The 23,407-nt window shown below is 38.5% G+C and overlaps 1 protein-coding gene across 3 annotated transcripts; it reads left to right on the top strand.

The window, feature by feature from the left end:
- Nucleotides 1–224: 224 nt before the first annotated feature.
- NSUN2 (NOP2/Sun RNA methyltransferase 2) lies at nt 225–20,054 on the top strand. Of its 3 annotated transcripts, XM_075728313.1 has the most exons (19): nt 225–302; nt 372–529; nt 688–792; nt 922–1,027; nt 1,673–1,744; nt 4,267–4,351; nt 5,137–5,329; nt 5,852–5,926; nt 7,079–7,209; nt 9,838–9,911; nt 12,839–12,969; nt 13,592–13,688; nt 14,818–14,993; nt 15,525–15,617; nt 16,001–16,136; nt 17,384–17,464; nt 17,690–17,828; nt 18,778–18,817; nt 19,485–20,054. In XM_075728313.1, exons 1-19 carry the CDS (start codon nt 225–227, stop codon nt 19,888–19,890), a joined length of 2,376 nt encoding a protein of 791 aa, XP_075584428.1. In that variant the 3' UTR covers nt 19,891–20,054. The 3 variants fall into 3 exon arrangements, with proteins under 3 accessions (XP_075584428.1, XP_075584425.1, XP_075584427.1); XM_075728310.1 differs by having other exon boundaries at nt 225–529; XM_075728312.1 differs by having other exon boundaries at nt 225–529; nt 14,827–14,993.
- Nucleotides 20,055–23,407: the final 3,353 nt, after the last annotated feature.

Genomic DNA, 23,407 nt, shown 5'->3' on the forward strand with positions numbered 1-23,407 from the left:
GCGGCGGCGGCGGGGCGGCGGAGGAGGAGGAGGAGGAAGAGGAGGCGGCGCGGCTGCGGCCGCCGCCCGGAAGGAGCGGTGGGGGCGGGCCCGCGCATGCGCCTAGCGGCGAGAGCACGCGGCGCTGCAGCCGTTTGTCGCCGCGGTCCGTCTGTCCGAGCGGGACGGGAGCGGCCGCCCCGACGGCGGGGCGTGCGGCGGGGCTCGGCCGGCGCCTGGCCGCTATGGGGCGCCGGGCCCGCGACCGCAGGCGGCAGCAGCAGCAGCAGCAGCGGCCGGAGCGGGGCGGCGAGGACCAAGCGGTGAGAGCCGGGGCGGGGCGGGGCGGGGAGCGGCAGGGCCGCCGGGCTGACTGTGGCGGCGTGTTTCAGGGCTGGGCCGGCGGCTACCCCGAGATCGTGAAGGAGAACGAGCTGTTCGAGCGGTACTACCGGGAGCTGGGCATCGTCCCCGACGGCGAGTGGGGCGCCTTCATGGCGGCGCTGAGGGAGCCGCTGCCCGCCACGCTGCGCATCACCGGCTACCGGAGGTAGGGGCGGCGGGGCGGGCAGGGGGACCCGGTGTGCCCCGCTCCCCCCGGGGGCCCGGGGCCGGCGAGGGCCCGCCGTGCCTACCGCGGAGGCGGTCGGCTGTCGAGAAGGCGTGAGCTCCATCCGGTCCCCTTCTGCCGGTCTCTCTCCCTTGCAGTCACGCCAAAGAGATCCTCCACTGCTTGAAGGAAAAGTACTTCAGAGAGCTGCAGGACCTAGAGGTGGATGGGCAAAAAGTCGAAATGCCGCAGTCGCTGAGCTGGTAAGCAAGCTGGACGTGCAGTAAGGCACCTTATATACCCTGCGTATTGCCAGCGTTGAGCCTGACAAACTGGTTTGTTTCTTTTTTTTTTTTTTTGCCCCTGCCCTTTTTCTGTCTCTTTTCCCCCAGGTATCCAGAAGAGTTAGCCTGGCACACTAACTTGAGTAGAAAAATCTTACGCAAGTCACCGCAACTGGAAAAGTTTCATCAGTTTCTGGTTAGCGAGACGGAATGTGTAAGTTTTGGATAGATCTTGATTTTTTTTTTTTTTTTCCTTTCATATCCCAAGCAATGTTTTATTTAAATGCATTATGAGAAACTGAGACTGTACCTTTTCTCTCAGAGGTTGAGTAGCTCAGAAGAATCTGGATTTTATGTTGCTGTTGACAGTGATTCATCCCGTGACTCTGGCACATAACCGCAGTTACAAATATTTCTCCTAAACTAACTGCATTTGTTTGTTTGTTTGTTTGAGAATGTGAAAATGAGTCCTTGTGAAAAAATTAGTTGCTGTTAGAAAACAGATGTTTGAGTCTGGTAAAAAGTTCATGTGTGTGCCTAGCAAGACTTACCTTTAGTGATGGATGTTTCTCACTTGGTTGAAGGCAGTTTCTCATCTCTTGAGCAGAAGCTACATCTGTAGGATGAATAAAATTCGAGTAAATGTGCAGTTATCAGAAATTTCAGTTGGGTGAAATGCTGTGATTTTGTTTGTTAAATGCTAACAAAATTTAATCCTAAGTTTATAATAGTGTGTTTTCAATTCCTTTATTGTTTTACTACATAGAGATTTTAAAAATGTATTGCAAAAGAAATGCATTCTTTTGGAATGGAATAAAAAGGAGTTTGTTTTGGTTTTGATTTTTTTTTTCCTTTCAAGGGAAATATCAGTCGTCAGGAGGCTGTTAGTATGATCCCACCTCTGCTGCTTAATGTTAACCCTCATCATAAGGTAACTCTAGAATATACTGTGTGCTGGAGTTTTGTCCGGGAAGATAGTTTGATTAAACTACAAATTATAACAGCAGTATCAATGCTAATACAGAATTCTGTTTTGTGTTGGTATGTTTTATGCTTTCTGCATGTAAACAACAGCAATCGACTAGTGTTCAGATCACAAGTAGACTATCAGGGGAACATCTGCTTCTTCAGTTTTGTGTAATACCCTGTAAAAAACCACTTAGTTTTTAAGTACTTACATAATCTTACTTTCAAAGTGTAAATGTATTTAGCCACATCTAAGTTACATATTCGTGTTTTGATCCCCTTTTAAAGAAAGATGACTGTTTCTAACTTCCTGCTATCCATCACACTGAGAAAAGATGTAGTTTTCCAGATTCAAATGATAATGTTCCTTACCAGGTAGTTTTCACCCCTCTGTACCTTTTGAAGAAGTTGCAAACTTCTGTTCTATAAATCTGTTAGGCAAAATAATTTGGGTGAGCTGTAACACGCTTTTGATGGTGGCTGAAGAGTACAGATTGCTAACTTTAACTGAGGTGTTTAAGGAATGCCCACAATATTTTCTAATGGCAGATTGTAGGAATGGGGATATCTGGTAGCAAACTTCCTGTTCGAACCTTAGTGATGTTTTCATACACTACGCTTGTTTGCAGAATGAATCTGTCATTGAATGTCATTAATCAGGTGGCCTTATTCTCTTAATCTGTTAAAGTAATGAGCTAGTTAGAAGTGCCTTGCTATCTCAAGTAACCATGTTGTGCACGTCTCTCTTAAATTTTTCATGACGTATCTTAAAATTTTAAGTTTTTCAAACTTCTGACTTGTACGTTTTAGAGACTCATTCATACATACTCGCTTTTATATTAACATTACTTAGCATACATAACTTTCCAGTTTATTTTCTCCTACTCTCACCCCAACCCAATGTACGACACGGGGCTGATGGCTATGTTACATGTGGCAAGGTCTTCTCACCTCTCTTAAATGAATAACAAATTGAGTGATAGATCCAGTCCTAATGTGTCACAGGTGCGTTTTGAGTTTTGTCTGGAGTTGAACAGGTAGTGAATGTGTTCGACTTAATCTAAAACACAAATTGTGAGAATATTTTTGCACGCATCTTACTTATATTGGATATACTAAGATGCTCTAACGATGCCTTGGCTGTTGTCATTTAGGACCTTTTATGGTTCTTAGTGCCTTATTTTCTGAGCTGCTTGTTATGACCAGAATTGCAGGTTACTTTTCATGCTTAAACAGCATGTTCTGTAAATCATGTCTTTTGTGCTGATTCCTATCTTATACAAGGATCAGCCTGATGACTGTCAAACCTCTCTGTAGTTGTGTTCATTTTTAATCTACTTTTCACAATTCAGTTTTCCATCACCATCAATTTGCTGGACAATTTTAGAGCACATTTAGGCTTGCTTATTCTTCATTAAAATTTGCATTATCTACAAAAATAAGTGGAAACGGGTAGCATCACAACTGTTACTTTAAACAGCAGATATGATGCTCTCTTACTGAGTATGTCTCATGATGCGTTAACGCTGCTGCATGGCAGCACTTATCACATGCTCTCTGGAACTGTCAGCATTTCTCTGGGGTCTGTCTTCCCATTTAGTCTTGTTCATGCCAGGGGCTTGCATGAGGATCTGAGCAGATCCATCCCCATCTTTTATCCTGTTGCATGATTTCAGCTAACTTACTGGAGCTAAAGGTCCAGAAGATAGAGTCATATGGTTCTGAAAAATCTTTAACTAGGCAAGAGGAAAGACTCTAAGCTTCCTTCCTTAAGAAAACAGTGCTAATGGTTTGCTGTGAAAGTGACTCCATGAATGATTCAATCGCAAGCCAAGTTTGTGATGAACCAGGAGGGAGAAATACGCTAGAAATCAGGTGTTGGTGTCTGTGCTGTTCTGTTCTGCTGCCCAATGATGGTTCGAATATTTCCCAAGTACTTCTTCCAGGATATAGAAATGGGCAGTTTATGGTGCCCTGATTTTTTGCATTAAAACACAAATGTGTGAGGAGAGATAGCAGTTCATTTTTATAAAATCTATATAATCAACTGTTGGATATTCTCTGATTAATTTACTGATAGTTAAAGAGAAGTACAGCTTGCTCTTGAATGTAACTTTTCCCTTAATGTTTGTGTTTATATGTAAAGTTCCAGTTAACTTCAGTCGGAATTGCTTGTGAGCTGATAAAAGGACCATCTTCCCATATTTATATTCAGATTTCTCTTTCAAAATTTTTTCAGCTGGTGTATTTGTTCTCTACAAACCAAAGTCCTTGTTATATTTTAGACCCTCGGAGATAAAGCCGCATTCCGTGATGTATACAAAGAACAGAACCATACTTTGTGGTTTTGCAAATAGGTGTTCAGAACAATTATAATTCTGCAATTGTATGCAAAAATATTTAATTTAAACAAGAGCACATAGGAAATTTTTCAAGTATTTAAACACTACAAAGTAGGACTTTTTTTTAACTTTCTGGTATTTGTAGATTCTAGATATGTGTGCTGCACCTGGATCTAAGACTGCACAACTTATTGAAATGTTGCATGCAGACATGAATGTTCCTTTTCCCAGTAAGTCTGGAAAAACTACCAAAAACTTTTGTGACTTTGAATTTCCTCTTTTTCTTGTAGAAGATTACTTTTAATATCACAGATAAGTAACTGCATTTAACTACACAGTGAATTCCCAGAGTAGCTGAGTTATATGAGATGGGAAGTACCCCACCTTTTCCTTGAAACTTTGTGGGATTCCTTGGCTTGAAGGAGAGAGATGGGTTATAAACCTTCGCAGTTCAGACTACAGTAGATGTGATCAGAGCTTAGTTTTAGATGGTGGCCCATAAACCCTTGTGTTTTAGTGGTATCCTGCAAACACTGGATTAAGCTGCTTTAGCCTTAAAATGGTCATGATATTTATCTTTTTTTTAAGCTTCAGAATCTTTACTTTCATTTAGATGCTCACAGAAAATACTGGCCATAAGAATAAGTTGGGGGGTGTGGATTCTTTCTGTGTTCTAATGAAAATCTGTTGATGTAGAGACTGTCTTTGGTGGCAGTGGAGGTTTTCTGTTACAAGGGTTTTACTTTGAGAGTGAAAAGTTGAAAGGCCCCTGATTGTGTCTTATTTCCGCTGCATGCAAGCTAGAACTCTTGAGACTGTATTTGACACATCAGTTAAACCTTAACGTACTTTATGTTACTTTATGTTCAGCAAGGGGTCCTCTATTCATAAGTAGTCTTTTAAGTAAAAATCTCTAGTGGAAGGTTTACACAACTTTGAAGATAAGGCAATAAGCTATGTAAAATTATTTAGCTGTTGAATAGTAAAGCATCTTCCCACTGTTTTATGTTTCCAGAGGGTTTTGTAATTGCTAATGATGTCGACAACAAGCGCTGCTATTTGCTGGTTCATCAGGCTAAGAGGTTAAACAGTCCATGCATCATGGTGGTAAATCATGATGCCTCCAGCATTCCTAATCTACAAATCGATGTTGATGGAAGAAAAGAGGTCCTCTTCTATGACAGGATTTTGTGTGACGTCCCCTGCAGGTATTTTGCATGTAATCTTCAATACACAAATTTTATTGCATTAAGTGCAGTGCTAGCATTTTTGTGTTACTGAGTTATGCTTTTTGAGTTGCTTAGTGAGTTATGATTTATAGTGACTTCCAAAACAGGTGAATGCCTTAAACTGTCTTAGGTAAGGGGATACCAACTCAAGGTGAACTCTTTTCATTCCAAGTGGTACTTAAATTTGGCCAGCTGAAGGGCTTCAAATTTGAGTATCTGAGCAACCTGATCTGGTTAAAGCTGTCCCTGCGCACTGCAGGGGGGTTGGGCTAGATGACCTCTAAAGGTCCCTTCCAACCCAAAGCGTTCTATGATTCTATGAAATTTTGAACTTATGCTCGGGATACTAAAATACAAAAATAGTGTAGAAACAAACAGTACAGCACAGGAGAACTAGTTAACATGAGAGAGGGGCTGTTAATTTTTTGCTGCTATAAATGACTTGGATATGAAATGAGTTTTACCCACAAATAATACTAATCTGGTCAACCTCTGTTACAGTGGAGATGGAACCATGAGGAAAAACATTGATGTATGGAAGAAGTGGACAACACAAAATAGTTTGCAGCTCCATGGGTAAAAATGCTTGTTGCATACTGCACTTCTTTCCTTTCTTTATCCTCCTTTTCCCATACCTTTAACATCTGCATGCATTGACATGTTAAAATATGACAAAGCAGAGACTAAGAAAAGTTGCTTTTCTCTCAAATCAAGAACTTATGTGCTATTCAGAGAAAGGGAAGTGTTTCAGATGTGAGGTCAACCTCCAGTGGAGTGTATGAATACAAATTTCTTGTATTCTTATGAATATCTGACATACTAATGTTCATTGAATTAATTTAGACAAGGTACCTAATTAAACAGGGAACAAATCATTTGGTATTTGTTTGGGATTCTTAGCATTTGGGCACATAAAATACTCTTGGAAAATACAGAAACTTGTAAAATTTAATAATAGTGTTTTAACATCTTTAGAATGTTAGAGATCATACATAAACAGTTTCAGTTACCTGAGATTTGATTTATGTTAACTGATGGTGAATGAGTGCTTAGCCTAGTGCAGGTGCATGGTAAAAAGCAGTAATTTAAACACAGATGAAAAAGCTTAGAACATTTTTACTGTGCATTTTTAACAAGCTGGGAATGTGGTCAGTTACTGTGACTCAGCTGACCTATGGTGACTTGCTGCTTGGTAATTCATTCATAATTGCAGGTTTTATTTTAGTAGTAAGTATGCAGGTAGGGTATAAGCTGGTGACCCAGCTCAGTGACACTTTTCTCAGAAGGCTAATGTGAGCTAAGCTGGGTTGTCCATAATATTTGTAATAGTCAAATTGCTCCTCATTTTAATTCTCGATTTCAGAGAAGAGTAAGGTTTTTGGGGGTTACTTTTCTAGTGTTGAGTACTTTATAATAAACTTGATGGGGCACTAGAAAGAACAAAATACAGAATGTTATGTTAAAAGTTATCATGCAGTAATGTTAATGTTTGACCTAATTGCTGTTTTAATCAGTGTAATTGTAAGTGTGTCTGCAGTATAGACTGCACTAAGCTGACTTATTTTAAAACTGACTTTGTGTACTGGTGACAGCTGTGGAACTCAGTATGAGCTGACTTAGTCCATGGAGAGTTATGTGTCTGCAATATAGCTTCACCTGTAAGACATGTGATGGCAAATCTTTCTGATTCTTGAATGATACCTGGCTAGACCAAGAGTGTTCTGTTAGATTGCAGTTAAGAATTGCAACCCGTGGTGTTGAACAGCTGGCAGAAGGCGGGAGAATGGTATATTCTACGTGTTCATTGAATCCTATCGAAAATGAGGCTGTGATCGCATCTCTGCTGGAAAAGAGTCAAGGTGAGAATGCAAGCTTGGACAGAGTGAGGAAATCTTTTTTTCTTAGCACAAAAAAGGATGCGTGTATGATAGTACTAGTAATAAGCTTAATGTAGGTAACGTGCTCCTAGTATGCAAAACTGCAGCAATTTTTTGGTACTGGGAGGATCTCATTGGTGTTGATATGAGCAGTCTTCTTAAACGGGCCTAAATCAGGAGCAAATATAAAACCTGAAGAAGTTCAGTTAATGATACACAGAAGACTTCTACAGATCAGTAGAATTCAGTCTGTGTTATCTGGCTTCTGCTAATCGATTCCAGTGGTTGGAGTCCCTGTCTGACATTTGTATTTCCTTTGGAAAACACAGCGTGGGACATTACTGCTGTACACCATAGGAGTAAAAAGCCCAGAGTGTACTTAAGCAAGTGTACTTGGAGGAATATTACTGTGCACCAGTAGGTGGGAGTCACTGATACCTTTGGCATCCTTTGACCCACATTTTGACATGCTTGGAATTTTAATGTCTTTAAGCTCATGGGGTTTTTTTACACTTTTGACTTGCATATGAAGGCTTGTATAAGTTGCTGTTAAGTCTCCATCATTTGAAGTAACAAGAGGTAGAAAAATTGAGATGAGCTGGGAAGCTCCGCAGCAATCAGTTTATGATAGTATGGCTTAGTAGCCCAAATTTCTGGTCTTGAGCTAATGGACACTGTTTTTTTCTGAGTCAGTAACCTGAAGTTTGGAGACATCTAATTGGATTTTGCATGAAAAGTTCCACAGAGTTTGTTAAGTTGAGCCTTGTACAGAACAGAGGCAGCTGTATTACTCCTAGAACTGCGCTGGTCCTGAAAGTAGCCTGTTTTGTGTAGTGTTTCCTTTGTGCCAGTCACTCTCCTGGCCCCAGATTATGCACAAAATTTCATTGTCTCCCAAACAGCAGTTTAGCTAAAATGCCTGTAGATAATTAGGTATTGACAATTTAATTTCCACTCAAAGGGCATTTTTATTTAGAGGCAGGTTTATTTGGCAGACTGAGTGAAAAAAAACAGCATAGACATGTTTGCAGTAAATTATAGTATGCTTGGCTTATTGAAGGCTGCGGTGCACCACAGTTAAGTTTAACAATGACAAGCCGTCATCGTTACTGGAAAGCAGTAAGGACTAGTTTGGATAGGAGCACAAAGCAGTATGGATGTTGACGGAGGCCAGCAATTGCAGTATTTGGGGCAAATTCAGTACTTGGAAGTAAGGATCTTGACTGCAGTATTGGGCTGTGGCATTTGGATCTTGTCTCTGCCCAGTGGGGGTATTTTGAGGCTTACTTGGAGGTTATGATGTGTCCCAGCAAGCGAATGTTATGCTTGGGGCTTGAACATAGGTGTAGCTAAAGAAGGGTGAGGTAATGGAGTGGTCTGCAAGGGGCATTGGACCTCGAGGATTTGCTCAGGTCAGTCCAGAAGGTTTGTTGGTTCTTCAATCTTAACTTAGTTCCTAGCGCTGTGTTATACTGGTACTTGTGGAGCAGATCAGAGATTGCTTTCCCCTTGGGGCTGAAGGAGAAAGGAAAAGGCACTTTTGTACCATGTTTCTTTTCTGGGAATTGTAGTACTTCTGACTGACCATTTAATGTCTGATCAGTCTGATGCAGCCTTGAAGCATCAGCTGGAGTCATGCTGTAGGTAGGCAGGAATATTGAAAGGACAGACGCAAACATCAAGTTTAATCAGATTTGAAATGTCATTTTGGAATTTGTCTATGAATTCATGTATCACTTTGTCATTTATTCAAAAGACTTGCGTAAACTGTCACTGTAAGAGAAAACCATTAGTCATGTTGAACAGTTGATAAATCGTGTACAACATGAGGAAAAGCCTACCTACTTGTTAAATAACTAACTATTCAGAATCACAAAAAGGACTTAAGGTTATTCTTCTCTAGAGAGATAACGTATTTAAATAGTAAGTTTTTATGTCATTCTTTCTGGACTTGGGGCACTTTAAAGTTTTTATTCAGTAGATTAAATTATACTCTGTTGATGTTTCTTGTAGTAACCTGACATATTTTAGGCACATAGCCTTTTGTCCTATTAGGTTGATAGTACTTACCTTCCTGTTAAGCAGTTTGGAATTTTCCTTTCCGTTTAAAAAATAGTAAATTCTTTTTCCTCTCACACTGGAATATATTAAGATTGTAAGTCCATAAAATCAGAATATATCAAGCATTTTAAAAGGCTTAGTCATCCCAAAAGAGTACTTCTCCAAAAAATACTTAATCAGTGTAGTAAATCCAAATACTAAGTAACTGAGAATAAAAACTTCTGTGGCTGCGTTGCCTGGAACACTGATGTTTAACAATACAGGTTGTAGAGTATTACTCTATGCAGCTGCTACAAAAACTATCTAACCATTATATTTTGGTTAATTTATAGATTGCAAACTTCTGTAGTTATTATGAACAGTTCTTACCACCTTTCTTGTTAATTTAAACTGTAGTAATTGTATAACATTTTGTTCCTTGAGAGGTTTAAAAAGCAATGGTCTTAAAATGGTCATAAAACTTGAAGGTAAACTGTTTTTATAGAAGTTAATTAGGAGCACAACTCTCAAATTCTGTTTTCAAGAATGTTTATATTCTTGGGGTTTCAGGTGCCTTAGAACTTGCTGATGTCTCTTCTGAGTTGCCAGGTTTGAAGAGGATGCCAGGAATTACAAAATGGAAGGTATTTACCTGATATTTCTGTGAAGTTCTTGGTCTATCATAGAGTGTTAAATTAGGGAAATTTTGAAGTGTAAAATTTCAAAACATTGGATTGAGCTGAAGTAATGGTATTGATTTGCTGTTCAGAGTTGTAGACAATATAGTATCACAGGGGAGAAGGCTAAAAATCTTTCTGAAGGTAAGTTCTTTTCTCCTCACCTGCTCTCCTCTTTTTCCTCTAGCTTTCTTTGCTGTATCCCCTCTTAATATAATTCCCTTTTCTGTTGTGTGCAGCATGTGGCCTGTAGATGGCACCATAATTTCAGCCACTTTAAGCTCCCTCCTCCTCTGCCTTTACAGTCTGTGAGTGTTAGATTGTACGGTTCTTTAGCTGGTCCGTTTGAATCATTTGGAAGTAAAAGCTGTTAAACCCTTTCTGGATATAAGCTATAAAAACTGCAGTTATGTGAGTAGTCCTAGAATATTAATAGAATGTTGTGTTTTGTTCCAGGCCTTATGTGATTTCAGTTGTGGAAACAGACTGGTAGGGAGGGACAAAAAACCCCAAAGCTTCTTCAGCTTCCTGTTAAGAGTATAATCAAGAAGGGTAGAAGGCCATCCTGGTAGTAGAGAAAGAAGCTCTGATTAGTTTTTAATTATGAGAGTGTGCCTTTGCAATTCCATTGGTTGTTCTGTCTTTTCTCACCGTTTCACTAGTCTCTTGCAATGGTTTGTGCCTGTGAGTAGGCTAATGAACAAGATGCCTAGAATAAAGATTTGCTTATGTTCTGTCACTGGAAATCTAGCTTAGAAACTAGCTGATTTCTTTCTTCTTACAGTTCCAAAAGTTTAAATTTTATGCTTGTACCTGAAGGATAAATGTAAAATGCATGATTATGGCTCTATAATCTTAGTTTTACAAGTGGGTTAATAAAATCTGTTGAAAGTTTGCAAGATTTTCTTCAGCCCTTATTTGCTGCTACTGTATTTTTTCAAGCCTTGTTGGCTAGCTTGTCAGTGAATGTATTTGCTTGCTTTGGTGCTGTTTTTACTTGGTGTGGTCTTTTGTTTCCTGGTGAAACGTCTGTTCAGTGGGAGCTCTATGACTTAGTGATTACATTGAATATTCCTGAGCATCAGTTGACTGTAAATCTCTGGAAGCAACACAATAAAAATAAAGTTTTGTTCAAGAGACACTTAGGCGCTAGGAAATAGGATTCAGTACTCTTTTCTAAAGCCAGACAATGGCTGAACTCAAATGTGTTATTTCAGAATCCTGAAGGAAGAGACCTTTTTAACTTCAGATATGTTAATCTACTTCTGCAACACTTTTAGTCTTCATTCTACACTAATAAAAGGCTAGCAAAATATGCAGTAGAGAAGACTTCAGCATGTTCTTTGATGCTTTGTCATTCCAGCAGTTACATTGTGTGGTTAGACCAGTAAACCAAAACTGAACAGAGCAGGGCTGTTAGGCAGTTATTCTAGTACATCCAAAATAGTTCTAGACTTGTTTGTACTTCCAGTTATTTATCAGTCCTGTTGTTTGTTTCTCTCAAGCTGAACTTATGACTTCCAAAGAAGAGCCATTCAGAATTGCAGTCTATCTTGTCTCCATCAAGTAATATGACATGTAGCATATTTGGACTTGTAATACTAATTCTGGAAGTACAGTCACTTCTATTTCAGGAACATGCAAAGGCACAATATTTTAGGTGTGATCTGATCAGTGGCTGAGAAACGCCAGACTTAATGACACTGAAATCTGTGTTCTAACATTCTTAGTGAAATTGTAATCTGGATAAATCTTACGTTTCAGTTTCCAGTAGAACACTTGGTTAAGCCTTCAAGACAATCACAGGGAGATGTATGAAAACACTTCATCGCACTTGCCAGTCCTGAAGTCACTATCACTGTGACTTCTCTATTTTGTTGCCTTAACAACAAAAACGGGCCTTCATTTCAGTCATTAATTTTATGCATTTGCCCCACACATTCCTGGATGTGACCTTTCTTACAGCCCTAGCATCCAGTACAGAATGTTCTGTAGAGTTCTGAAGTCAAATTTGTCCTCTTTGTTTCTTCCACTTTGGTATTCTTGCTTAAAGAGCATTCAAAATGCCTTGCTACAAGAGTTGTGGCTCTAACCTTCTGCTTGAATCTTAAGCATCCTTCGAAAGCTTTGACCCTTAGATAGAATGAGGTGATGTTATGTCCACACGGTATCTTAAAGTGGATTTATAGATTTGTTCTGAGTCCTGGATAAAGGTACAGACAGTAAAAAATTCATGGGGACATGGTTCTTCAGTAGCTTTCCTTGAAAACATCTCTATCTATGACCTGTGTAGGGCTGTGTCATGGGGCTGTATGCTTACCAAGCTGTTGTGTTGCACTCTTGCATCTGTCTTACGTAATGAAACTGGGATTCCTCATTTCTAATCTTTACTAGACTGCAATAGCCCTTTTCCTTTGTATACTGCTTGGAGAGCAGATTGCCTAGACTGCAATAGCCCTTTTCCTTTGTATACTGCTTGGAGAGCAGATTGCCTTACAGCCAGTCTCATGGAGAAAAGTAATGTATCCTGAATCTGATGGCTTACTAATCTTCTTGTCTATTCCACCACTGTCCTTCCTTTGGATTTTGATGTTCTGTATGTTCTGGAAGGTTAACGGAGATCACTGCGGTTGATTCTGCACCAGTTTTTACTTGACTGTACACTTCTTGAAGCATAAAGAGTGGAGCAAAGAGGTACAGCTGGCAAGAATCTCCTGCTTTTAAGTACGCATATAAAATGCACATGGGAACAATACACTTTGAAGAACTTAATTTATTACACCAGAAAACAACTTCTCTTTTTGACGTCTGAACCTTGGTTTGAAAGTATTTTAATTAAAATTTCTAAAATGGTGACGCATATTCTCACAGTATTCATATTTATTCCTTTGAAGGTAATGCTGAAAGATGGACAGTGGTTTGAAGAGTGGAAAGATGTGCCTTCAAACAGACAAACACAAATACGTCCCACTATGTTTCCAGTAAAAGATGAAGAGAAGCTAAAGGCATTGAATCTAGAGCGTTGGTAAGTTTTCCCAGAGTAGATATTATGAGGTTTTGATGATTACCTTGTATGGTGGTGGGAAAATTATAATTAGGAGGTCATATTAGGAATCTGTTGCAGTATAGACCTATGCTTGTATAGGTCTGAGTATATTTTGATTGTTTCATATGTAATGGCAGTACACAATATTGAAATTCCAGTGAACTGAAAGAAATGATTGAAAGTTGCTTACCAGGGATAAGTACTCACACAAACAGGTCAATTTCTTTGCATCCAATACAGATACATAGCCAAAATTACTGGAAAAGGATGTAAAACTTTAACATTTTAACAGTGTGACGTATTCTCTGTGAAAGGCTTTCCCATAGCTATTCTAAAAATAGTGTTTAGAAATGAGTCATTAAAGCTCAGATGTGAGTGGTGAAATGAACGCGTTGCACTGATGCAAGTTACTTTGCCAGAATGCTTTATTTTAGGTCCTGTTTTGAGCTTGATAAATTAAATCTGTGCAATCCTACTAGGAATACTTAGTTTACCCTGGAAGTAAATATAAATGTGACACTTCTAGTACTTTGTGAGAGCCTGAATGCTGATGATGAACACACTGCAACATTTCTATTTTTTCATTTTTTTGCCCCTCTAGTCTTAGAATATTGCCACATCACCAGAACACAGGAGGTTTCTTTGTGGCTGTGTTAATAAAGAAATCTCCAATGCCATGGAATAAACGCCAGCCTAAGGTAACTTCTTTTAAAAGAGCTAAAATGTTAAATTTTAATGATATTTCTGGAATTTTTTTGAAAGCTTATGTAATAGAAAACATACTCTAACTGTTTTGTATCTGCCCTTCAGTTATAGTTCAGTGTGTCAATTAAAAATCAATTCCTAAATCCCTTAAGGACTTTTTTAAAAAAAAGTCCTTTCAGAATAGAAAAAAAAAAAAGGAAGGGGGGGATTTTGAAATCATAGTAAAATAGCAAGATAAATTTGAACCTAAAATTAAGGCTTTGAAAGAATCACAGAAGCGGATTAGATTGAGTAGCTAAAGCTGTCACTTCCTTCAGCTGTGTGTGGTCCCTCTGCTGAAGGCTTTTTTTCTGCTGTGTTGTAAGCTAATTCTGATTTCATTTTATCTTACTCTGCGGCTGGTTGCTTAGGAGTGATTCACTAGCAGATTAGTCTAGCAGATCAGCAGCAGGGGGAATGGATGTAAAACTGTTAGGAGCAGCAGCAGCTTCAGTCATCTGACTTTAATCCATTTGTTGTCAATTGTCTTGAAAATCCTGTCAACAGGATTTTAAGTTGACATGATTTATTTGATCTTTTAGATTGTTCATATATTTGAGAGAAACTTCTTGTGTGAATCCCGTTTAGCTGTTTCTATTTATTTTATTTGTTTTATTAGAACACGTTAGGAGTAAAATGCATGTGGCAGTAAGAAAAAAGCATTTATTCAGAAGCCAGCATCAACCAAATAGTTTATGCTGTTCTAAGTTTAATGTTGTAGCATTCTTACAGAAAGTGTGCAGCAGCAGGATGTGTGTGTCACTTTGAGTGCTAGGAGGAAAGCAGCAGATCCTGACTTAAAATAGTCTTCTCTGTGAGTGCTTGAACATGATTTTGTAAATGGTACAAAAATAGCTTTCTTGGACAGTTGGTAAGAAATTGTCCAGAGTAGTACTAGAGGTAAATGCAACTTACAATCATATCTTGACTTAGTAATCAGATTAACTCCCTAAATGGATCTGTTTAAGCACTTACATACAAATTGATAAGAATTAAGCACATGCAAAGAGAGAACATAGGTACCTTTTGGTACAAGGTTAGACACTACTTTTGCTATGTTGAAAATGCTATAATTTGGAATAGGTTCATCAGAAATTACCACAAAGAACAGGAGATACTGAAGTGACAGCAGCTAATTCAGATAACGGTTCTGAATGTATTACTGAAGAACCAACACTTGCTGACAATGAAGAGTCTAAGAAAATGCAAGAATTGCAGAATTCAGACACTGAGCAAAGCAAAAAGGAAGGAGTATGTGGGTAAGAGACCATGTCTAAGTATTTGTCCTGTGGCAGCTTCTTAATTGCTGAGTATTCTATAGTTCTTTTGTTATTGGACTCATTTAGAAGTTGATCAAGAAGAATTAATGAACTTGCTCAGTTGTCCTATGTTTCCACTTTTTCTGTCTTGTGTTTCAGCAAGTTAGGAAAATAACCACTTTTCATATTAGGATTTGCAAAGTCTGTTAGTCCTTTCTTCTCTGTTAAGGGAAAAACTACTTTCACAAGTTAACCTTTGGAAGTTCTTTACTGTCTTCACAATAACTCCCTCAGAAATATCTGTTTACTTGTTTTTGTGGTTTCTGTTTTCAAGCACTGCTTTCACTACCTCATTTTAAGAAGTTAAATTGTGGGTAGTGTTGTCTTAGTGAAGCACAGGAGAATTGTCGGTATTCTGTTTGGCATACTGTCATTACCATAAGGCAAGTGTTGACTAAATGAACTGAATATACTGATTTTAAACCAAGTATTTTTACTAAAATTGACAATGCAATGGTATTTTCTTTTTAGACCACCACCATCTAAAAAAATGAAATTGTTTGGTTTTAAAGAAGATCCTTTTGTGTTTCTCCCTGAAGATGATCCATTGTTCCTTCCTATCCAGTAAGAAAAAATGTTTCTGTTTGGCAGTAAGATTTCTGGTAGTTTAGGAATATTAATAGTTCAGTTCATCACAAAAGATGGGTCTAGTTGGTCATACATAAAACTTTTTCCCTAACTTTGCACCAGGTGCCCCTTTCCTCAACACTTAAACTCTTCTTAAATGAAAATAGCCAACTGTAGTTTGCACTGGAATTTTTAGTATATCTCAGTGTCTATGACTGCTTGTCTTTTTCTAATGTCATGCATTTTAGAAAGTCTAGTCTTTGTGTTCTGCAGCCAAAGTGTTAAGTGTTTGCAGAGATGGCTCGAGGAAATGGGCTAACTCATGCATTTTGAGTATAATTGCATTGTTCAGTTAATCAAAACAAGTATTATGGCCACAGGAAGTTTTATGCATTGGACCCATCATTTCCCAAGATGAATTTACTAACTCGAACTCAAGAAGGAAAGAAGAGACAGCTGTACATGGTTTCTAAGGAGCTAAGGAATGTGCTTCTGAACAACAGTGAGAAGATGAAGGTATGGTTCATCTCTTCAGGTTTTCACAATGGAGATCATAAGCATCAGTGGATGTCTCCTTGAACTTTATTACCAAGCTTATTGTTTATATAGAGGATTAGCCCTCTGATAGGCCTTTGGTTTTTTTAGTCTGAATGAATGTTTTCCTCTCTATCCCTCCCCTGTTAAAGAGATGAAGAGTTGTCTCTGAGAAGTAAATAACAGTATCCAAGGTTAAAACAGGTATGTTTTTTGGCAGATGGAAGGGAATATGTAACTGCTGTGTGTGTACCAGCATTGTTATGTGGTCTTTAGGTACCTTCACAAGTTTACATTGACACTGTTGTACTTCTGAGCGCCTTAATTATAAAAGTATTAAGGGCTTTGAAAGCCTACCAAAAATAACAGATAACTTCAGCTGAACTATTAGTTGGCTGTGTTACATGGAGACATTGTTTCAAAGTAATTTCAACAACAAAATATTTTGAGAAGTTGTTAAGCTGAGTGATAATGGGATAAGAAGTAGTTTTTGTGAATTAGAGGGAAAAATGAAAATTTGTTCTGTATAACTCCCCATGGAAAATGCCTTGCAAGTGCTAAAGATTTGTCTTAAAAGTTGTTGAAAAAATTAAGTTAGAATGAGGTCATTTAGTCCAGCTTCCTTCCTGCCCCAAGCAGGGCTAACTTCAAAGCTAGATCAGATACAGTTCAGGGCCTCGTCCAGTCAAATTGTGAAAATTTCCAAGGATATTCATTACATCTTTGCAACAGATCTTTGAGATGGATAAATAATTATCCTTTTATCCCACATGCAGGAAATGGGTATATAATTGACAACATTTTAAGAAACTGGTGCATTGTATTAGGCAGTGAGACTTTGAGTACCACAAAGGATATAGTGTCCTAATATTAAGCACTTGTGCATTTTTAAAATCCCGTCCTTGATTGACTTTCCCAGAATCACCCAGAAAATTTTTACTTAAACTAAATTTAAAGTTAGATCTTAATAGTTCATTGCCCTCATTTTAAGACTAAGACTTCCTCACAGTGTTCAGTTTTCAACATGGAAAGGAGTAAAAGGTGTTTATGTTGAGAGAGAACTATGTTCTGATACTGGGAATTCAGCATCCAGCACAAATGAACAAACATTACAGCAGAATTATCCTTTCTTCCTCCTTTTAGTCAAACAGTTGAGGAAAAACAAAGTTCACAGTAGTAATACAGAATTTATACTTCTTAATGATGCTTATTGGCCTTGCCATTTGCAGGTTATTAACACAGGGATAAAAGTCTGGTCTCGCAACAGCGATGGAGAACAGTTTGGATGTGCATTCAGATTAGCACAAGAGGTAATTACATAGCATTGTATTTTTGAAGGAGATACTTTGGTTTCCTCTAGAGCCTATAGCTCAGCTGGCATTAACTTTGTCAGATTAATGACAATATGTGTTTTCATATGGTTTAAAATGTGAAAATTGTTTTCTGATATTAGCTAAAGGACATACTGTTTTTAACATTTTTCCTTCAAAAAGTAGATATGCATTTTGAAATAATTATGTTTATTTCTTAAACAGGGAATTTATACTCTGTACCCATTCATTCATGCAAGGGTTATAAATGTCTGCATAGAAGATGTTAAAATTCTGCTAACCCAGGAAAATCCATTCTTAAGTAAATTCAGCAGTGAAACACAGAAGAAAGTCAAAGACATGGGTAAGCCTTCTGATTTGTGCTATGACGAAATTATTATTATACAGTACACAGAAGACTATGAAAATCCTGTCACATAAACTGTTTGTTAAAATTTTTACAAAATTTATCTTAAATATGCTTGTTAATTAGGTAAGTAAGCGTTACTGAAAGCCAGTGTGCTACTAGAAACTGTAGTCCTTTCTGATCACAGCCTTTAAGGTTTATGAACTCCAGAGAACGGAAGAGTTGCCAAACTTGTGAATTCCATGAAGCAATGCTGTAAGGCAGCATTTAAAATATCTGATGACCAACGATTTTATATACGCTACTGAGCCTGTTAGTGCTCCAGCTGAAACTGTTTTGTCTGTCATCTGCAATTGTTTGTCATGATTTTATGTATCAGATATAGTTACTCAGATTTGATTTTCTTAAATACGGGGAACAATGTATACTCATATTAAACTTTTATTTCCTCTGCATTGGAAGCTTGAAGAAATGAAGACTGGTTTTCAGTCTTTTGTTTATGCTGTTTTATTTCTAAGTCATCACTGGTCCTTGTACTTCAGTGTTTGATGAGACAGAATGAGAAGAAAAATTTTTCTAAAGTTTGGGCTGACATACTCATGTTCATTTTACTTAAGTAAAAGTTTCTTGCTAGATTCACTGAGTAAATTAATCCACTATGTGGTTTTGTATTTTAATTTGTTTGTTTGGTGTTTGGCAGGGGGCAGGGTTGGTAATTGATTTCATAACTATATAAATGCTTTGGTCTGGAGAAAAAAAAAAAAGGAATAAAAACTAGTATTGTCTATAGTTTACTGTACTGATGTAGATAACTGCTAACCAGCTCATGCTGTGTGGCTGTCTAAAAACTTGTTTTCTTGAACATTTTCAAATTACAATGACTTTAACATTGTACCAAGTAACACATCTGTTTTGTTTTTGTTCCTCCCTCCCCCCTTCCCTGTAGCAATGGGAAGTATAGTTCTGAAGTATGACCCAGACCCTGAGTAAGTAGATATGTTGCTTTCCATTTCTGCAGTTTTAAAACTTGGACAAGAATTTATTTTCACTCAGCAAAAACAGAAGTGGAGGCATAGAGATGCAGTGAGGTCAACAGTAAAGCCAGACAGCATACAAAGAATATAACAGGGAAAGAAGCTATCTTGCCTGTGTATTCTTAAAACAATTGCAGGATTTAGCTTTATATGGGAGAGCTAGTAGTTCTGCCAGCGGTCCACAGTATCACTGCATGTATGTTTGTTTGTTTGTTTGTTTCCCTGTGAAGTCCAGCATTTGGAATAGAAAAAGTTAAACTTTTTCATTGTTCATTTTTGTTGACAAAGTAGTATCAGAAGCTCTTGAGAACTTTTTAAATGTGAACTTCCATCTTGCTGTTGCTTATATTAGTTTTGAAACCAGAGCCAGAAAATTATTTTGCTTGTTGCAGAAATTTAATAGGGTTGAGCTTTATTTTTTTTGTTTGCTTGCTTGTAGACAAGCAGGTACCTGTTTAGAAATTGAACTTAAGACTGATGTACTTGCGTCTTCTACAGATAGTTATAAAATGCATTCACTATTGAAGATTGTGTACTTATTTATCACGGTATGGCTTTAAAATTAAGTTTTGAAGATTAACTTTCTCATAGTTGACCGAACGTAACTGCTTGTTTGTAGAAAACCTGATGATCTTCAGTGTCCTATAGTGCTGTGTGGTTGGCAAGGAAAGACATCACTCCGTGCCTTTGTGCCCAAGAATGAGAGACTTCATTACCTGAGGATGATGGGAGTTGAAGTGTTTAAAGCAAAGAGGAAAGAGGAGGAATCAGAAAGTAAAACGGAGGAAGAAGTTCAGCAGAGGCTGGCACAAACAGAGGAAGGAATGGATGTGGAAGATAAAGAACATGATTTAGTCACAAAAATGGAAGCAGAAATAGGTGAAGAATCTTCCCACAGTCCTGTGGAAAGCAGTACTATGGAAGTAGAAAATAAAATTGAGGATTTTGATCAATCTAGTAAAAATGCCAACAGTCATGTAAGCCAGGAAAGCAAAGACACGGATACGAGTAATGTGAAAGATTAAGTTTCTTTCTCTGTTACTTGGCAGCTTCCATGAGGCTCACATCCAGACTTTTGCTTTTAGCATGAAAGTATATTTTAAAATTTTGGTTGGAATGGGATGTTCCTCTTTTAAAGTTTGGCCTATTTTATTTTTTAAATGAAAACTATAAAGAGATTTCTCTTCAAGTGTGTCGTCTTTTTACCATTTTAAGCTCCATATTACTGGTCGGTTTGTATGTCTGTTGCTGGCAATGGACCATGCACCGGTAAAATCTAAAGCTAGTATTTGAAATGGAATAATGATATGTACAAATGAACTGCCTGTGTAACTGGTCAAGAATTCCTTCAGAAGAGAAAACTGGGGTTTCACTCAAAGCACACAAATTCTCGAAAAACATCTTTTCTCTTAAGATTGCTTACCCCACCTACCACCCAATCTGATTGCTACTTATGCAGGTTCTTTAATGGGTAAGGGAATCAGCGTGAGTATGCATACAAATGCACGTACAGGATATCTAGCTACAACGTAGTTAACATTTATTCAAAATAAAACCATGCGCAGTGTCCTGGAAAAAAAAAATGCAGAATGCATTTTGCCAGAGACTGATGTCTGAGATTCTTCTTCAGAGTGCTGAATTGCTTGACAGGCACAGCTAATAAATGTCCTTAACTAGATCTTCAGGTATGCTGAGCATGCCTCAAACTCATATCTTAAAAATGTGCCTGCTTAAGAGTCTGTGACTGTCCCTCAAATCTACTGTGATCACCTGTTTCTCTGTCATTTCTTCAAGTGGGAGTCATCTCTAATTTTTGCAAGATACTTGTTTATAGCTGAAATAATAGTTTAAAAAAGTGTGGTGGTGTATATATTGTTGTATAGCAGATGTTTGAAAGAGGTTATTTAGGTCCAAAAGGGTAATTTACTTAATTTGACATAAAAAAAAAAAAAATTAGTTGGCTACCTCAGAAACTTACAATATAAATTCCATCCTTTGAGGCTTAGTTTCAGCAATACTCTTTGTCTTTGTATCAAGTTGACCTGAAAGGAAAGTGACCAGTGGTACAAGGTATTGTCCTCCACTGGACCATGGTGATACAAATATTTGTGTTGCTTGTCAAACTAAATTTTACCATGTGTATTTTTACTGATGAGGCCCTAATGTGGCTTGGATCCATTTGCTGTACCTTGCTACAACAGCCTTTCTGATGCCTGCCCTTGAACTACTTCATCAAAGGGAGTATTCTTGAGGGAGAGTGTCCTGGTTTCAGCTAAAAGTGAAACGTAAAAGTGAAACGTAATAGAAGTGAAATAATGCCATGTCCTCTGATAAGATATTAGTCTCATGCAGTGAAGAACCATTGACAGTAATTATTTTCCTCTTGAGAGTCCATAAAATAGGTTAATAAAAAATCAGTTCTTGCCCTTGTATTTTGTTAAGGTTTGAGTTTTTATTCTGATACATTGGGCATTTGAAATGGAAGAATACTGGAAAACTTGTGCCATTTTTAAGTCCTCATCACCATCACAGTTTGCAGTACTCAACCCTGAGGATGACTGATTTTAATCCATCTAATCTTTTTACGTTCTAATGATCTCCATAAATTATCAGAAGGTCAAGTGTTAAAACTTACGTGAAGAAACCAGAATTTGTTTTGAATTATGCCTGCTGTTACTGTATCTACTGATGCCCCTGAGCAGCAGTTTAAGCTTCCTTTCAGTCAGTGACTCTGCTAAGGATACAATCTTATGACAAGTTAAGCTGATAAGAATACTTGTTGATACAGACAATCCAGACAATTAAATCAGCAAAAAGCTAACTCTATAGAAAATGAACAGTCCTGATTGGTTTGGTTTTGGGGTTTTGTTTTGGGTTTTTTTTGACAGAGCTTACCACTGGCAGACTAAAATGAGAGTAGAAAGCTTTTATCTGGGAGCTAAAGAAAAGTAGGTTCTTGGATCATACACTGACTGAAATTGGGTATAACTTAGACATGTAATAGAATAAGAGCCCACATCTGCATCATTTTAAATCCTTTGAGTAGTCCCATTTTCCTGCATTATCTATTTTGCTTTGCTCTTGGCTTTTTGGAGGTTGTTTTTTTCCTGTCAAGTGCAAATGGGAGATTTCAGCCAAGAAACCAGGAGTCTAATTTTCTTGTGCTGATCAACAGTTTTAGTCCTTAACTCAAAAAAAAACCCAGAGACTGCAGATTTTTTTTTTTTTTTAAATAGTGCATGTTTGCTTATACCAGTTGCTCTGTCCCAGAGCCTGGATTGCCAGAAAGGAAGATGCCCAAAACTCCAGGTAGTGGCTGAAAATGCTGTCCTAGCTTCCCGGGCTGGGAGCCTGCTGAGACGGGGTACATTTTGTTTGTCTCTGCTGAACTATGCGCTCCTGCAGCTCTGGTGGTCATGTGGCTGAACCTCTGCTTGGGTGGTTTTGAACGTGGGTTGCTGCAAATAATTTAAATGGAAGACGAAAGAGAAGAAACATGCAATGATGTTAAGTTTGAAAATGTGAAAGTCTCTTAAAAAACACTAGGTTTGAGGTTCACAAATTAAGTCCATCCTTGTAAGCAGTCCCTATTAAATGTGAGATTTCTCTAGTTAACGCTGTTTTTTAGAAAGCACTGTAGATGCTTGCACTGATGGCGGGGGGTTTTATATGTGATAGAGGGGAAACAAGAAAAAATTTCTGCATCTAAATGGATAGTCTGTTTATGTTCTGCTTAGAGATGCCCTCAGGAGAAGCTGCTGGAGCCTTCAGAAAATAATCTGTTGACTGAAAAACCTGGAAAGAAAAGGAGGGAAAACACCACACAGGATACTCCTTTGTAGCTTTTTCTTCAGTATTTACCTAATGTTAGTCATTGCTTTGGAAGTTTGTTACCATTTTCATACTTCAGTTCACCGCAAAATTAATATACCATAATCTAGTGCCACCGGGGTGATTTATTTTTTTCTTAAATGTCTGAATCCTATTAAAAGTCAATGAGACTTCTCAAAAGTATACCGGCCCCTTGAAAAATTCCTGCCTATAAACTTCAAATTTAATCTTAGCGGTAAAAGAAAGCAATTTAGCTCCTGTAACAACCCCTATCCGAGGCTACAGCAAAGGGAAATCAGTGTGTTTCTTCCAGTGGGAAAACTCCATCCCAAAAACACAAGCGGCGGTGTGCTCGTGCCGCGCTGCTGCCGGAGCTGAGCTGGGCACGCCGTCTTGCTCTGCTGTCTCTCCAGGACAAATCTTGTAAACAACCCCCGGCAAAGCGGCACGGATACAACAGCAGTTCTGTTCTTCCCAACAAACGTCCGGACAAAGTGGGCTGGCGCGCTCGTAGCACCGCGTGTTTTTGCCGCTCCGCTTTGCAGCTGGCGTTCAGGAATGTCAGTCAGCAAGCGGCGGGGGGGACCTGCAGCCTGTGCAGGGGTGCGAGGCACCTTGCTGCCTGGGCCGGGCACCGGCAAGGGCCCGTTTCGGAGGGACCGAGGGCAGCGCGGTGCTGGGCGTACCCTTGGGGTGCGGTGTTGCTCGCAG

The sequence above is a fragment of the Pelecanus crispus genome, chromosome 2, assembly GCF_030463565.1.
Source record: "Pelecanus crispus isolate bPelCri1 chromosome 2, bPelCri1.pri, whole genome shotgun sequence".
Taxonomy (NCBI): domain Eukaryota; kingdom Metazoa; phylum Chordata; class Aves; order Pelecaniformes; family Pelecanidae; genus Pelecanus; species Pelecanus crispus.